Raw genomic sequence first — 15167 nt, forward strand, 5'->3', positions numbered from 1 at the left:
TTTGACAGCACCATACTAATGAACAGTGTTGTAGTGCTAATTTTGGAAGTGGGGGAGCGCACCTCTGAAGCCCCCCCCCGCACTAGGTGAAATGTATTATTTCATCATCACAGTATTATTTAACAAATACTGGGTTACACAAACCCAATAACCTTCATAAACCTCACAGGGTTTTCTAAATCTCACCTGCACAACCCAATATTATGCTGTTGTTACAAATGTGTCGTATATGGTATGCCTAAACATCTTCCTCCGGAATGCTTAAAAGCCGATCCACCTCATTCTGCTGCATAAGTTGCTGTTGTCCATCTCTGTACCTGTATTTGGACACTTTTAAGAGTTATGATATCTAGAGGGCGGACTGCCCCGCCCCCACCAATTCATTTCAATGAAAGTTACTCACAAGCGTACGAAGCACCAGGGAGATTCCCTGGATTGGCTCCCATATTGGAGCCAATAGAGCAGGCGCACTAGCGCGTTTCAGACGATAGAAGCATGCGCAGTATTGTTATAAATGCGGAAATATTGCAATGTCAGATTTGACCACCAGGCCACGGCAGCTTCACTGTCCTTACCTTACAGATAACTTTGCCGGCCCCCTGTCAGTGTTGCCAGATTCTGTGAGAGAAACAAGCAACCAGGTCTAGGAAAACCAGCCCAAAAGAAGCGACTATGAGCCACATGAGTACTTTAACATGTACATCAGCTATTTGAAAATAGCAGATCTACAAGCTCACAACGCGTCGCGATGCGACGCGTTGTGAGCTTGTAGATCGGCTATTTTCAAATAAAATCTTGCGAGGAAATTATAATAAGCAGATCTGGCAACCCTTCCCCCTATTCCTACTCTGCTGTTCCTCTTTCCAGGACCACGCCCCACTCGCGACACCGACGCGTCTCATTGGATAGATGCCGCATACACACAGCCACACATCAACAGACGCGCGCACTCACAATACACACAGAAGAAGAACGAAGGAATCACACACAACAACGTTACATTTTAATTTGGACTTTTCATCAATATGGCGGCCGCGGATACAGGTCGCCCCAAGGAACCGCAGCGGCCGCTGAGATATCTAGGCTTCGGCCATATGTATGGCCAAAGCATCTCGCAGCGGCCAGCGCGACCTCTTCCTGGACCCCCAGATGGGACGAGAGGAACAACAACAACAACAAAGATGACCGCCGCCGTTCCCGAGAAGAAGCCGTCATGGAGGAAAGTGCACTCCTTCACCGGAGTCATCCCGCGCTCCAGACACGGCCACCGGGCCGTCGCGATCCGCGAGCTGATCATAGTGTTCGGGGGCGGAAACGAAGGCATCGCCAAGGACCTGCATGTGTACAACACTGGTGAGCTAATAATGCTAACCCTACAATACAATCAGTGTTGCCAGGTTCTGAGAGAGAAACAAGCAACCAGGTCTATGAAAACAAGTCAAAAAGAAGCGAGCCCTTGATTGATTGATGTACTTTTATTTAGTAAGACATGAGAATCACAGTACATGTAAGTACAAATTCACAATACAAGGTCTACTAAACTGGAAGACTTATTAAGCACGCAGCTTGTTTAAACATTTATGTTTGGAAAATAGCCGATCTACAAGCAATCGCGACGCGTTGTGAGCTTGTAGATCTGCTATTTTCAACAACAAAAAATCTCGAAGAAAATTTGAAAAAATGTGGAATGGTTTTGAAACATTTTAACAACACAAATCTTGTGGGTCCCTGGCATAAAATGTTTTCAGATGGGGGTCCGAAGACCAATATTAATTTAGGGGTCCTTGACTTGTAAATTAAACACTGGTTTAAACAACATTAGGAAAAAAGCCCAAATAATCAACTACACTTGCCCCAAAAAAACGTAACCTGCAACCACCAATATTTACAAGCAACTTTACAGAAAAACAAGCCCAAAGTCGCTTAGAATAAGCGGACATGGCAACACTGGACTGAACGCTAACAGAGTTGCTAACTCCTGATAACTAGCTAAAAATTGTCAGTTATTTTGGATTGCATCAAATGCATATTATTGCCTTGCAAAGTTCTTACAATTGTATTACAGCAATGCTACCATGCTCTCTAGCTAGACTTGGTTATTTTAGCGTTGGCAAAACGGACTGATGTGAGACTTGTTGACAAAATGGCTCTGATTTATCATATCATACTTTGCCTGATTTGGAAGAACACAGTTGTGTGAACTTGTGTGTCTGTCCAAACCTTTTCGGGCAGACTGCATCTCCTGTCTAAACTGTACCTTTGAAGAATAACAAAGTCACATGCAAATGCATCGCATTATATTTTATTAACTGCAGTGCAATGTCGATAGTCTTTTGTTGGCAGTGTAGTCAAATGTAAGTCACTTCACTTGCCTGTGTTGTGAACAAAACTAAACATTTAAGCCCCTTTTGAGGCCTTTTCATGCACTGCATTGATATTATATTCACAGTCCAATACATTTTCTTTTTTTTCAAATGGCAGTGTAGCCAAATGTGACCAGGTGTGGAAAAAGTCCCTTTTTTTGTGGAGAGTCTGGAGTCCAGACTCTCCACAAAAAAAAGCCTCTCTTGACTCTTTCACATCACGAGAATGAAACGACAGAAGGAACAAGCAGTTTATAGGAATCCTTACAAATTCTACTGAGAAATTAATAGCAGATCTTTCCAGGTGAATACATTTCAAAACACTCACAAACTTCAATGCATCAATTTCACTTGAATATACTGGTGGGCTATGAATAATACATTTGTGGAAGGAAGCTGCGGGCCATGTAAAATCTGGCCTTGTACCATGGTTGGTCCCCTGGCTGGACTTTGGACATGTCCGATCTATGGTGAATGTGAATGACCTGATGTATGGTGAAAATGACCTTTTTGTATTTATCTTTCCAGTTTCCAGACAGTGGTTTCTCCCTGCAGTTAGAGGGGACATCCCCCCCGGCTGTGCTGCCCATGGGTTTGTGTGTGACGGAACTCGCATTCTGGTCTTTGGGGGCATGCTGGAGTTTGGCAAATACAGCAACAGTCTCTACGAGCTGCAGGTGAAGTTTTGTTTGTGATGATGATACATAACGTCATTTTTGTGTTGGACGTTTTGAATGTGTATGACATTGTCTCTCCTTGTTCTCTGTCACATCATAGGCTAGTCGCTGGCTTTGGAAAAAGCTGAAACCAAAACCACCGAGATATGCCTTACCTCCTTGCCCTCGCATTGGGCACAGCTTCACCCTCGTTGGGAACAAGTGTTATCTGTTTGGAGGCCTTTCGAATGACAGCGAGGACCCCAATGGCAACATACCACGGTATTTATTTTACATAGCAAATCAATGCTCAGTTTATCATAATTGCATAAAATGTCCAGAATGGGCTCTGTGCATAACTATAGGCATACCCATTTCCTGTTCCTGTTTCATTTCCCCATAGCTTCATTTGAGTGGCTCGGCAGCAGGAACGGGAATTCAGGAAACACAAAAACGCATCATTAAGTGTTTCCCATTCAAATCTGCTGCCGAGCCAATCAAACGATGTCATGGGACACTGAACCAGAACAGGAAACGGGTGTGCCACCTTCTGGAAACCTGGGACTACAGTTATGCACAGTGACCATTAACGGCCGTTCACACCGAGCACTATAACAATCACTCAAGTGGATGGCACAGTCCACACCACAACTATGATAAATACAATGGTGCACAATATAGTTATCGTTATAGTTATTGTGCTTGGTGTGAAACTGTGAATTAGTGTTGATTTTGACAGCAAATTTCGATTTAGTCATAGTCTTTTGAATGAAATTCCATTTAGTTTTAGTCATATTTTAGTCATCTGAAATGTTTTACTGTTAGTCTAGTTTTAGTCGACTAAATATCATAAGATTGTAGTCGACTAAATCTACAGTTGGTTTAGTCGACTATGTATTTTGGCGGTGCCTTGATGGCGTCGTAATGGCTGATTTTACACTTGGTTGCATGCTGAAAATAGCAGATCTACAAGCTCACAACGCGTCGTTAGCTTGTAGATCTGCTATTTTCAGAGCGCAACCAAGTATAAGATGACGTGTCTTTTAGGATCTCTTCTCCACTCGTCCCTCACTAACATTTTAGTCTAGTTTTTATTTGTTGATGAAATTGTCAATATATTTAGTCTCAGTTTTAGTCATCGTAGCTATTTTTATTTAGTTTTTGTTCAGTTTTCGTCAGAGAGAAAAAGGTAGTCGACCAACATTTTTCGTCATGGTTTTAGTTGACAAAATCAACACTGCTGTGAATGACCCTTCTTTAGTCACAATGTTGTCATTGAGTTCGGTTGTCTCCTATTCTCAGTTACATGGATGATTTCTATGAGCTGGAGCTGCAGTCGTTGTCAGGGGCAAGAGGCTGGAGCATTCCAGAGACGAAGGGCAGTGGTCCGTCAGCACGGGAGTCCCACACCTCGGTGGCCGTCACAGGACCGGGCTCCCCCAAACTCTACATATTTGGAGGAATGCAAGGCCACCGCTTAGATGACCTCTGGCAGCTTGATCTTGGTACCTCTTCTTTTCTAATGCCTGATTTACTTTATTTTAGTTGTATGTCAGCAATGAAAATAGCAAATCTACATGCTCACAACATGTCGCATTGCGGCTTGTTGTGAACTTGTAGATCTGCTATCTTCGGCACGCGGCACCGGCATGCAGCTAATATAAACTTATCAATAACATGTTAGCTTAGCAATAACACATCGTTGTCAAAAACTGTAACCATATTATTGTCTCTTGTACTAATTTCATTATATTCCTCTCATCTCTCCATCCAGACACCATGGTGTGGTCCATACCCAAAATGAAGGGGATTCCTCCACAACCCAGAAGCATTCACTCAGCCAATGTCATTGGAAACAAGTAAGGAATTCTGCTGTGTGTATACACACACACACACACACCCCGAATATAGCCGATCTACAAGCTCATTGCACTCCTAACTGTGCAAATAACTGTTGAATGCTTGAACTACAACTGGCCATATATTATTGTAACGAGAATTCTTTTTTGTGATGACACTTTTAAATTCTTCTTCCAACACATGAATTGCATTTTTTTTTACAGTAATTGAACAGAGAACCATTTCATTAGTTCAAATTATGATTATAGTAAGAAATGTTATATACTGTACCGGCACCTCTGATGCATATCCCTCTTTGAACAGGATGTATGTGTTTGGAGGATGGATTCCTGCTCCAGGGACACACAAACCCAGCTCCTCAGGAGAAGACTGGATTTGCACCAACTCTTTATGGGTGCTCAATTTAAGTCAGTACTTCCCTTTCAAAGCATTTTCATATGCTCATTATAACATTATCCAACTGTTGAGGTGACAATATTGTGAATTTGCTCTCATCTTCTCCGTTTTATAGACACTATGACTTGGCAGAGTTTGGGCCCAGAGCAGCAGAGTCAGGAGGAAGTCCAGTCCCAGCTGCAGAACCAAGGGCCACAGGGAGAGGATCCTTACCTTGGATGGCCCAAAGCCCGGGCAGGTCACTGCACTGCTGCCATAGGATCCAGGCTCTATGTCTGGAGTGGCCGTGATGGCTACCGCAAGAGTTGGAATTATCAGGTCTGCTGCAAGGACCTCTGGTACCTGGAAACGGGTGAGAATAGGACAGAAATAGTTATTACTGAGTTGGTGTTTTTTTGTAAATGCCCCAGCAATCCCACGTTCACTTTCCTGGCCCCAGGCCCCAGTGTCTTGTAAATGAGTGAATGTGTATTATATTTATCGATTATTTTCTTAAGGATTATTCTGTTGATTACTTTTTTGATTAATCGAGTAATCGAGTAAAAATAAATAAAGATATGATTTAAAAAAAGAGAAGATTTTTGCCTAAAATGATGTACCCAAAATAGGAATAGATTTTTAATCGATTATTATTATTGAATTATAGATTTGTTTTAAAATGATAGATTAAATTGATTACTTTGATTAACCCCTAATTATATTTGATCAGATCGACCTGCTATCCCAGAGGCAGTGTTACTTGTGAAGTCCACAGACAGCATGCTCCATGTCGCCTGGCGCCCCCTGCTGGCAGCAGAGCGCTATCTCCTTCAGATCCAACCTGTGCCCAGTTCGGACCCAGCTGCTACACCTGACACAAAAGACTCAGCAGGTATCAGTAAGCAGGAGGATTATTGAAATTAAATTTGATATGTCCCCTTTACCACATTTCAGTATTTGTATGCTTTGCTGCCTTCAGGTGTCCAGCGATCTCTACCTGCAAGTGAAGCCACTACTAAGGAAGATGAGAAGTCATCAAAACGCGTAGCATTGGTAATGTGTAGCTTGCTGAGCGAGAAAAATGCAGGCTGTTTTCTTGACGTTTACACTAGGCAGAGATGAGAAGAGTCATAGGAAAACACACAGCTGGTATCAATAGTGCAGAAAATAAGTATTGAAACAGCTTCAAATATTCAGATGTGTAATGTTGTTATACACATACATGCATACATACACACACTGTTGTCCGCATTTAAATCGTCTCACACCTGACAATAGCTGTCAAGGTGTTACAGTTTGCGGTTGTTAACTTGTTCTGTGCTTCTTTGTGGACGATCACACTTTGGCAGAGAAATTGGTGTGGAATTAATTGCATGTGAACACACACACGGATCCACTCCCAGCACAATTAACCTGATAATATCCTATATATTTCACAGACTACTTTCATATTAATGTACTGTATACTATTAATATACAATTATGTTCAGCAAACATTAAGTAATTTATTCAGGCAAGCTTGGTAAAGTTTTAATGACTTTGGAGACTTTATGATATAATATCAGAAGCTGTGAATAGTCAATGACCTATATTGATGCTGGTTTGGTACTATTTGATGTGATTCACGACCTTATGAACTGGATATTCATGTATGATTTCTTACCCGTGACCACTGTATACACATTTCATCCCATATTCTTTGTCCATTTCAGGGTGTGTCTTCAGAACGTCAGGATAATGCCATGAAGGTTTCAGATCGTTCAGGGGACGCTCATTCAGAGGGAAAGGCAACCAATGAGAGACGGGCCAAGGGAGGCACAAACGTGGAGCAGCAGAGAGGGACTTCCCAGACATCAGCAGAAGATGCCGGCAGCAGAGCTCAGAATAAGTCGGGTAATAATACTCCTAGCTTACATGTTCATATGAAACACAATGTGGCATGTTGGGAATTCACAAATTGTATGGTGTAATGAATCTTCTTTGCATTTTTATAGAAAAAGAGCCCGCTACAACTGATGCCCCAATAAAGTCCAACTCAGGCGCAAATCAGGTGAGACAATTGTGAAAACATACAGCATGCTGCATTTGTTTATGGTGGGACTGGTCAGATGTGAGAAACTACCGACCTCCCATGTGTACAAGCTAAACATGGACAAGTGTGGGTTTTGTAGTTTCATACAAACTCGAGCAACACGTTTATCTGCAAAGTTTCATGCTGTTTGATCCAACGGTGCCGGAGCTTAGCTGTTCACAGACACGCGGACGGACAGACACATGGACAAATGGCGGACACATGGGTTGTTGTTGTTTTGTTTCTATTTGTTTTTGTTCTCTTATTACGTTATATGCTTTTATTATTGCCTTGTGAATAGACTACGGTCTATATGTTGCTGTTGTCTCTTGGAAAACACTTTGGGTCAACTGCTGTCAAGTGCTATATTTGACTTGACTTGACGGATGGACAGGAGCTAAAACATACAATCTTGTATATCTTGCAAGATTTAGTAGAAGACTAGTGACTCTGATCTAAAGGACAGTTTATTGAATTTTCCTGCGATGGAATGCAGTGATATTATTCACCCTTTCACAAAGAACCTGTTATAAATTGACGGAGGCAGAAAGAAATCAATTGCCAATTACATTCCCTCCAGGTTCCAGAAAAGCCCTACGACGCGGTGTGGTTTGATTGCGGGGCGTTCAAAACCCTCTTTTCTGAGGTCACATGCTATTATCTTCCACCTGAGAATGACCAGATACATGCCAATGGACGGCCCACAAACTCTAAAGAGGTAAAGCCCTCACTGTTACTGACATTGTATGCTTTCTACACGCACTGCTAGAAACAGGTCTCTTTAAAGCTCATGCTCGGCTCTTAAGATCTATAATTCACCCACATTCTCTCTAACCTCGCCCTTACTCATCAGCCCTCAGTCCACAAGAAGAAGCTACCGGGGCCTCTGGACTATGAAGGAAGGGAAAAGCAGCAGCTGGCCCCAGGGCAGGCCTACAGGTTCAGAGTGTCAGGCGTCAATTCTTTTGGCAAGGGAGACTTCAGTCCCACCAGTGAGTTCAAGGTGTGCAAGGCTGGCTTTCCCGGAGCGCCCTCTGCTGTCAAAATTACCAAGGTGAATGAAGCTCACACTCTCTTCACATGAGATGTGAAGAGAATGTTTCAATTTCCCTGCATGTCATGCATTACTCTGTCTGTACCTTACCACCGGATTGTGTGTGACAGTGTTGATTTTGACAGCAAATTTTTATTTCGTTTTAGTCATATTGTTTTGAATAAAATTCCATTTAGTTTCAGTCATATTTTAGTCATCTGAAATGTTTTACTGTTAGTCTAGTTTTAGTCGACTAAATATAAGATTATAGTCGACTAAATCTACAGTTGATTTAGTCGACTAAAATGTATTTTGGCGGTGCCTTGATGGCGTCATAATGGCAGATTTTACACTTGGTTGCCTGCTGAAAATAGCCGATCTACAAGCTCACAACGCGTTGTGAGCTTGTAGATCTGCTATTTTCAGAGCGCAACACCCGAGTGCAATCAAACATAAAATGACTTGTCTTTTAGTTCTACTGGATCTCTTCTCCACTAGTCCCTCACTAACATTTTGGTCTAGTTTTCATTTGTTGACAAAATTGTCAACATATTTAGTCTTAGTTTTAGTCATCATAGCTTAGTTTTTTTTTGTTTTTATTACGTTTTCGTCAGTGAAAAAAAGGTAGTCGACGAAAAAATTTCGTCATAGTTTTAGTCGACGAAATCAACACGGGTGTGTGACTCGTCTCAGGCTGGGCTTTCAATGACAACTAATTGTGAAAGATATCAATGATGATATGAATAATAGACAATATTACCTTTCTCGTTTATTTATGTTTCGTTCCCTCTGTGTCCTCTTCCCACCGCAGGCTAGTGATTCTGTTCACATCGCATGGGAGGCACCGCCCTCTCCCTCGGGCAAGATTCTGGAGTACTCCATGTATCTGGCTGTCAGGAGCCGCTCTAGAAGCTCAGATGGCCAGATGGCCTTCATCCGGATCTACCGTGGAACCAAGACCTCCTGCACAGTTTATAACGCGCACCTGGACAACGCACACATCGACTACTCGGCTCCTAACCGGCCAGCTGTCGTCTTCCGTATCGCTGCAAAGAACGAGCAAGGCTACGGCCCTGCAACGCAGATCCGCTGGATTCAACAAGGTACTCTTATTTCAGCTGGTATAGAGCACCGAAGTCTGACGTCACTGCCAGTAGAGGGCCAGTAGAGGGTGCTGTTCCAGGGTTCGTGGCTTTATTTTTTGTGTTGAAATCCCCATTTGGGAATCTTAGATCACGTCATATAAGAACTGTGTTCCAAACATAAACACACCACCCTGGAGTTTTTGTCTGCGGGGTGGCATAGTTTATGATATTCATTCATATTTGATACAGCCTGTTTCTGGCAAATGGAATTCATTCTGCCTTAAAAGTCTTAAGGACTACTACTTCCGGGTCTGAAATCACTGTCCCCACAGCAGCCGCGTTCATGGGAAATGTAGTCTTTGTGTTGTTTGCCTCGTTTCTAGTGTTTATATTGTGTTACTCTTTGGGTAAATGTGTACATTTACACCTTCAGTCGATGCTTCACATCCATACGAGTAAAAACGCCAGGGTGGCGTGTTTATTTTTGGAACACAGTTCTTATATGAAGCGATCTAAGATTCCCCAATGAGGATATCAATACAAAAAGTAAAGCCATGAACCTGCGGAATGCGCCCTCTACTGGCAGTGACGTCAGGACTTCGGTGCTCTATAGAGAACAGAAGTCCTGACGTCACTCAGTCCTGGGTCGCCGAAGTAATTTCTCTATTGAGAATAACATTGGGTCACCTCCCTGACAATCTTATTGTCAGGGAGGTAGCTCTGTATTGTATCTGTATCGTCAGTCACTCATATTCAGTGGTGGAAAGTAACTAAGTACATTTACTTAAGTACTGTACTTAAGTAAAATTTTGAGGTATTTGTACTTTACTTGAGTATTTCCAATTTCCAATACTTTTACTTCTACTCCACTACATCTCAGAGGCAAATATTGTACTTTTACTCCACTACAATTATTTGAAAACTTTAGTTACTAGTTACTTTTCAGATATACATTTTTATATTATAGAACATACATTAACCACTTTAGCCTTATTTTATATCTAGGCTATTTGAAAATAGTCGATCTACAAGCTCGCGTTGTGAGCTTGTAGATCTGCTATTTTCAAATATTTTAGTACTTTTACTTTTGGTACTTTAAGTACATTTTGATGACAATACTTTTGCACTTTTACTCAATTACATTTTGAATTCCGGACTTTTACTTGTAACAGAGTACTTCTACATTGCAGTATTGGTACTTTTACTCAAGTAAAGCAATAGAGTACTTTTTCCACCACTGCTCATATTTGATACTACTATTTGAGTCTGTTTCTGGTGAAAATTTAACTAAATCGGCGGAAGTAACGTTAGCATTTTCTCACCATCAGTTGATGCTTCACACTAGAGGGTAGCATGGGTCCACCCGGAACCGAATACCCGAGACCCGAACCGAGAACCGAAAATTTTCGGGTCCAAAAATATTGACTTGTCCGTCGGGCAGGGTCGGATCGGATCTCAGTATTTACCGGCCATTGACCGGTAAAATGTTTAATTGGCTGGTAATTATAAACACCACCGGCCACCGTGGCCGGTTGGGGAAATGCTGTTATTAGGCTATTTTATCATTTAAGCCTATTATTAATATTATTATTTGGATAAAGTAGTTGGCTACAACCATTAAAATCATAATCATTTAAAGTTTTTATCATGATCTGACTGTGTGGTTTAATTCCGACAGCCTGCTCTGCTGCGCGCTGCAGTTATAGAATAGCCTATTCGTTGTACGATGGTGTCGCGCGTTGAAAATATCAGAGCTACAAGCTCACAGCAAGCTTTGTGAGCTTGTATGTCTGCTATTTTTGATACGCCACAACACAGCTCTCCTCCTAATCAGTGCTGAGTAGGGTGTTCGCTCGGTGTTGATAAACAGAACCGGGATTTTCTGAGGTGACACTGATAGAATCTGAACCAAGCCGGACCCAATTGTCGATAAAGGGACCCGAACACGTGTGGGTCGTGGATATTATGCAAGCACAGTGACTGTCTGTCTGCAATGGATAAAGTGGTGAAAGTTGGGCGACGGTGTCGTGCAGGGAAAGGCTCTGGCACAGCTCGCCCCAAAACACCCTCGCCCCCATTTTTCAGGCGGACCAGAGGTTCTTGTATTCTTCTATTTGTTTTACTGAGGATAAGGGTAGAAATAGGTTTAGGATTAGGCATAGTTTTACTGACGTTAAGATTAGGAATAAGGTTAGGTTTAGGCATAGTTTACTGATATGTTTAGGAATACCAGGCGAATACCGCCGGATTTCCCCGGGGCGACTGTGTTTTGGGGCGAGCGCCGAGCGGGTGTTTTCATAGTTTTGGTATTCGTTGCGCAGCAGTTCACTCATGCCCACTTTATTCATTTCATTTTAACACCTACAACAGGACAGGTCACACAATGGACAATTGATATGCATCTAGGCTCATTCCTATGTTAATTTATAGGTTGAGCTGGGGGGATATGAAAGTCCGTGAAAACGTAGCTGTTCAACTTCTGCATGACACAACCCTCCGCTGTAGCTCGCCTCGGAGAGGCGCTGACTCGCTGAGACGACCAGTCTCGATGTTATGGAGAAAATAAGCATAATATAGCATCGGACACGGTTCGGGTCTAAAGACCCGGCCGGATCGGCTCCATTTCCCCCGGGTCCATTTAGGATCGGTTCCAATTTTAATCGGCTCCGTTTCGGACCGGATCCAATCATTCTCGGTGCCGTTTCGGGTAGGGTCCAGTAAATTTGATTTCTTTCTAGGGTCCGTTCGGTTCGGTTCAAATATCCTCGGATCCGTTTTGGTTCGGGTCAAAATTTTTGGACCCATGCTACCCTCTACTTCACACCCATAAGAGTCATAAGAGTGGAACACAGTTCTTATTTGACGCGATATTAAACACGTCTATGGGATTTCAGAATGGGGGGAAAAACGCGACCCAGGTGGTAGGATGCGTAAATTACATCAGACTTCGATGCTCTATTTGTGACACTTTTAAAGGACGACTTTGATGAGTACTGTCGTTCCATTATAAAAAATGGAAAACATGCCTGGATGCCACATTTTATGTAGGCTGGTGGAGTTTATGTATCTCCTGACCTAGACAGCATACTTTGAGAAGTTTAAGGGGAGATTTCCACGTTCTCCACTTGAGATTTAGAATAACCCAGTCGCCCTTTAAGCAGCTGCTGTAATGTATAATCTGCTGGAATATTTAACATGCTTTGTCACCCTGCAGTTCTGGGGTTGTAAAATAACTTGGTGTCAATGCATTTAAATCACATGACCTCAATTTGCTACCATGTGTAATGTGGTCTTGAACTGTGTGTGCCTTCCATCAGATACTAGTAAACTGCGAGCATCTGCATCCAGGGCTGACAGTCACACTGAGGGTGATCCAGATGCTGCTGACAGGTAACATAATCATGCCTCCTCAAATATGATTTTTAGTGTATATTAAAATAATTTTAAAAGTGTAATAATCTTAAGTGTAATTATTTTTGTTTTGATTCTTCTCTTGTAGCTCGAGTTGAATCATCTTCAGGTATGGAAGAAAGACAATACAAGATGTGCACTCAGGATGTTGACTGGTGTCATTACACAGTTAACCCACGACACTAAAAAAAGATACAATTTGATACGTGCTAAATAATTTTTTAACTTATTTTTTATATGTGTATATTTATTTATTCTTTATTTGGATCCCAATTTGCTTCCACAAAGTGGTCGCCAGTCTGGGGTCCAAACGAAAACGACAGCAATAACAATACATTAAGATCAATGTAACAGTGAAACGGTGAAATGAAACTGTGAAATGTCTCTACATCTAAAATGGTAAAGACAAAAGTGACCTGGAATGAAAAGAAAAACAAGGTTGTATAAATAAAATAAAAAGAATCAAAGGTTCTGAAACAGCCAAAAAACTTTAACATCTACATAATATGTAGATGACAAAAAAATATGAATCTCATATTATTGAGATTCATTGTTTTTTGTTTTAGTAACACTTTCAACAGAATATAATACACAAATCTACTTTTGGTCTTTTTGATGTTTATGAAGAGCATATTCTAATCAGAAGCTCTATCTCATCATACAAATTATTCATGGTCACCAGTTGACCAGTGCTCACTATTATATATACCCATGACAAGTACTAGTTTCTCACAAAATAAATGTGTTGTATCCAAATTTAAAATAACAAATTTGAAGTATTTGGAAAAGCAGAACTTGACCTAGTAAGTGGGCAGTACTCCAGATGTGACAAAACAAGTGATGGAACAACATTAGTCATAAAAGAAGATGTAACCTACACTATGCAGAACATTTACTTGAAATTGCAGTGCCCTTTCCCATCATGGAAGTGCAGTGGCATTAGCAATAACATTCCTACTACAATACATGTTAAGTACTAATTAGTTAATTCTCACCCATTTGGTCATTCTCTCCACTAAAATGGTAAATGGTGCATTTATACAGTGCCTTTATCCAAAGCACTTTACAATGTGCATTACATTGCATTGACCCATCGACCGACAACGGAGGAAACCATGCAAGGCACCAACCTACTCATTGGGAGCATTTAGGGGTGAAGTGTCTTGCTCAAAGACACCACCTCCTGAGCCACTGCCGCCCCAGTTCTTTGTAGCCCCAGCCTTACTCATCTGCGAAGAGAAAAGAGTTCTATGCATTAATGTGCAGAACAGCCTACATGACTACATTGGCATATTTAACAACATATGGTAGATCTAAATCATTTAGGAAATTTAAAATAAAAGTGGATCTAATCAACTCACTTGTAGATCACTGCAATGTATTTTTGGCTGTGAAAAACGGGCAAAATATTTTCTGTGTTCTGCCAGAAGTAACTCTTCTTTCAAGCAAGAGCTAAGAGTGAAAACCAATAACATTTGATCTTTGCAATAAGAATACTGTTGACATCATGACATAGACATGGTTTTGAATGCGGCATAACTTCAATCTTAAAAATGGTTCCATCCAGGTTATCTATGTAGATGTCATCTGAAAAGAGAGAACATCCGAGTCTGTTTATTGGTTATCGTTGTCAAATGCAAACGCATAGGGTCATGTTTTATGCCTCATAATGCTTTGAACAATGTTGCATGTTAATTTGACAATCTAATTGCATGCAAGATCTTAAGTGATCTACTCTGTTTATAAGTTGTTGAAGTAATTAGCTACATCTTTGACCAGCACATTCCACATTCTTTTGAGAATGATGAGACTTATACATAATTTAAAAGTTTGATAATGTTTCTTACTTTGGTGTACAGAGCTGTAAATCTTTTGTTTTGAATACTTATTTTTGATGTAAATAAATGAATACATGTTCTTTTGTTTTCAGTAAACCAGTTTTACACAATTGGGTAGCCTAGTTACAGTACAATTCATGACATTTCATTCTTCAGTTTTATGTTGGTGTCGACAAAAAGATGCCAATTTTGTTATTTCATATTCATGGCTTTATTTGTATTTTTGTTCAATTTTTTTCAGTTCTATTAAGCCACTTGATGCAAGCCATATGCTTCTGTAAACCCCCTGTGCTTCTGTTGCAACTCAAAATCACTTGTTCATGCTGTTCATTCTCATTTTCTGTTTGCCTATTTGACAATACAGTATTGTTTTGGTGCATATCCTCGTCCAGTTATTTTCATACTGTATCATTTTAAAGGCAGGTTGCTGCCCATGCATCTTTAATGCTCTTGTCCTATATTAATTTCATGAATA

General features: G+C 41.1%; 1 protein-coding gene across 1 annotated transcript; it reads left to right on the forward strand.

Moving 5' to 3' along the window:
• Positions 1 to 963: 963 nt before the first annotated feature.
• Positions 964 to 15092, forward strand: hcfc2 (host cell factor C2). The gene is made up of 16 exons (XM_080420777.1): positions 964 to 1353; positions 2892 to 3040; positions 3141 to 3301; positions 4322 to 4524; positions 4794 to 4878; positions 5183 to 5286; positions 5391 to 5627; positions 5985 to 6146; positions 6234 to 6307; positions 6967 to 7147; positions 7249 to 7304; positions 7906 to 8043; positions 8179 to 8379; positions 9170 to 9461; positions 12761 to 12833; positions 12943 to 15092. Exons 1-16 carry the CDS (start codon positions 1026 to 1028, stop codon positions 12950 to 12952), a joined length of 2454 nt encoding a protein of 817 aa, XP_080276903.1. The 5' UTR covers positions 964 to 1025; the 3' UTR covers positions 12953 to 15092.
• Positions 15093 to 15167: the final 75 nt, after the last annotated feature.

Source organism: Gymnoscopelus braueri (assembly GCF_963280865.1).
Source record: "Gymnoscopelus braueri genome assembly, chromosome: 23".
NCBI classification, from domain to species: domain Eukaryota; kingdom Metazoa; phylum Chordata; class Actinopteri; order Myctophiformes; family Myctophidae; genus Gymnoscopelus; species Gymnoscopelus braueri.

Excerpts from the sequence above, each read along its gene's own strand:
- hcfc2 (XM_080420777.1), top strand. The coding sequence starts at position 1,026 with ATGGCGGCCGCGGATACAGGTCGCCCCAAGGAACCGCAGCGGCCGCTG. Across the intron at positions 1,354-2,891 it reads CCTGCATGTGTACAACACTG|TTTCCAGACAGTGGTTTCTC; the intron begins GTGAGCTAATAA and ends TTATCTTTCCAG. Across the intron at positions 4,525-4,793 it reads CCTCTGGCAGCTTGATCTTG|ACACCATGGTGTGGTCCATA; the intron begins GTACCTCTTCTT and ends CTCTCCATCCAG.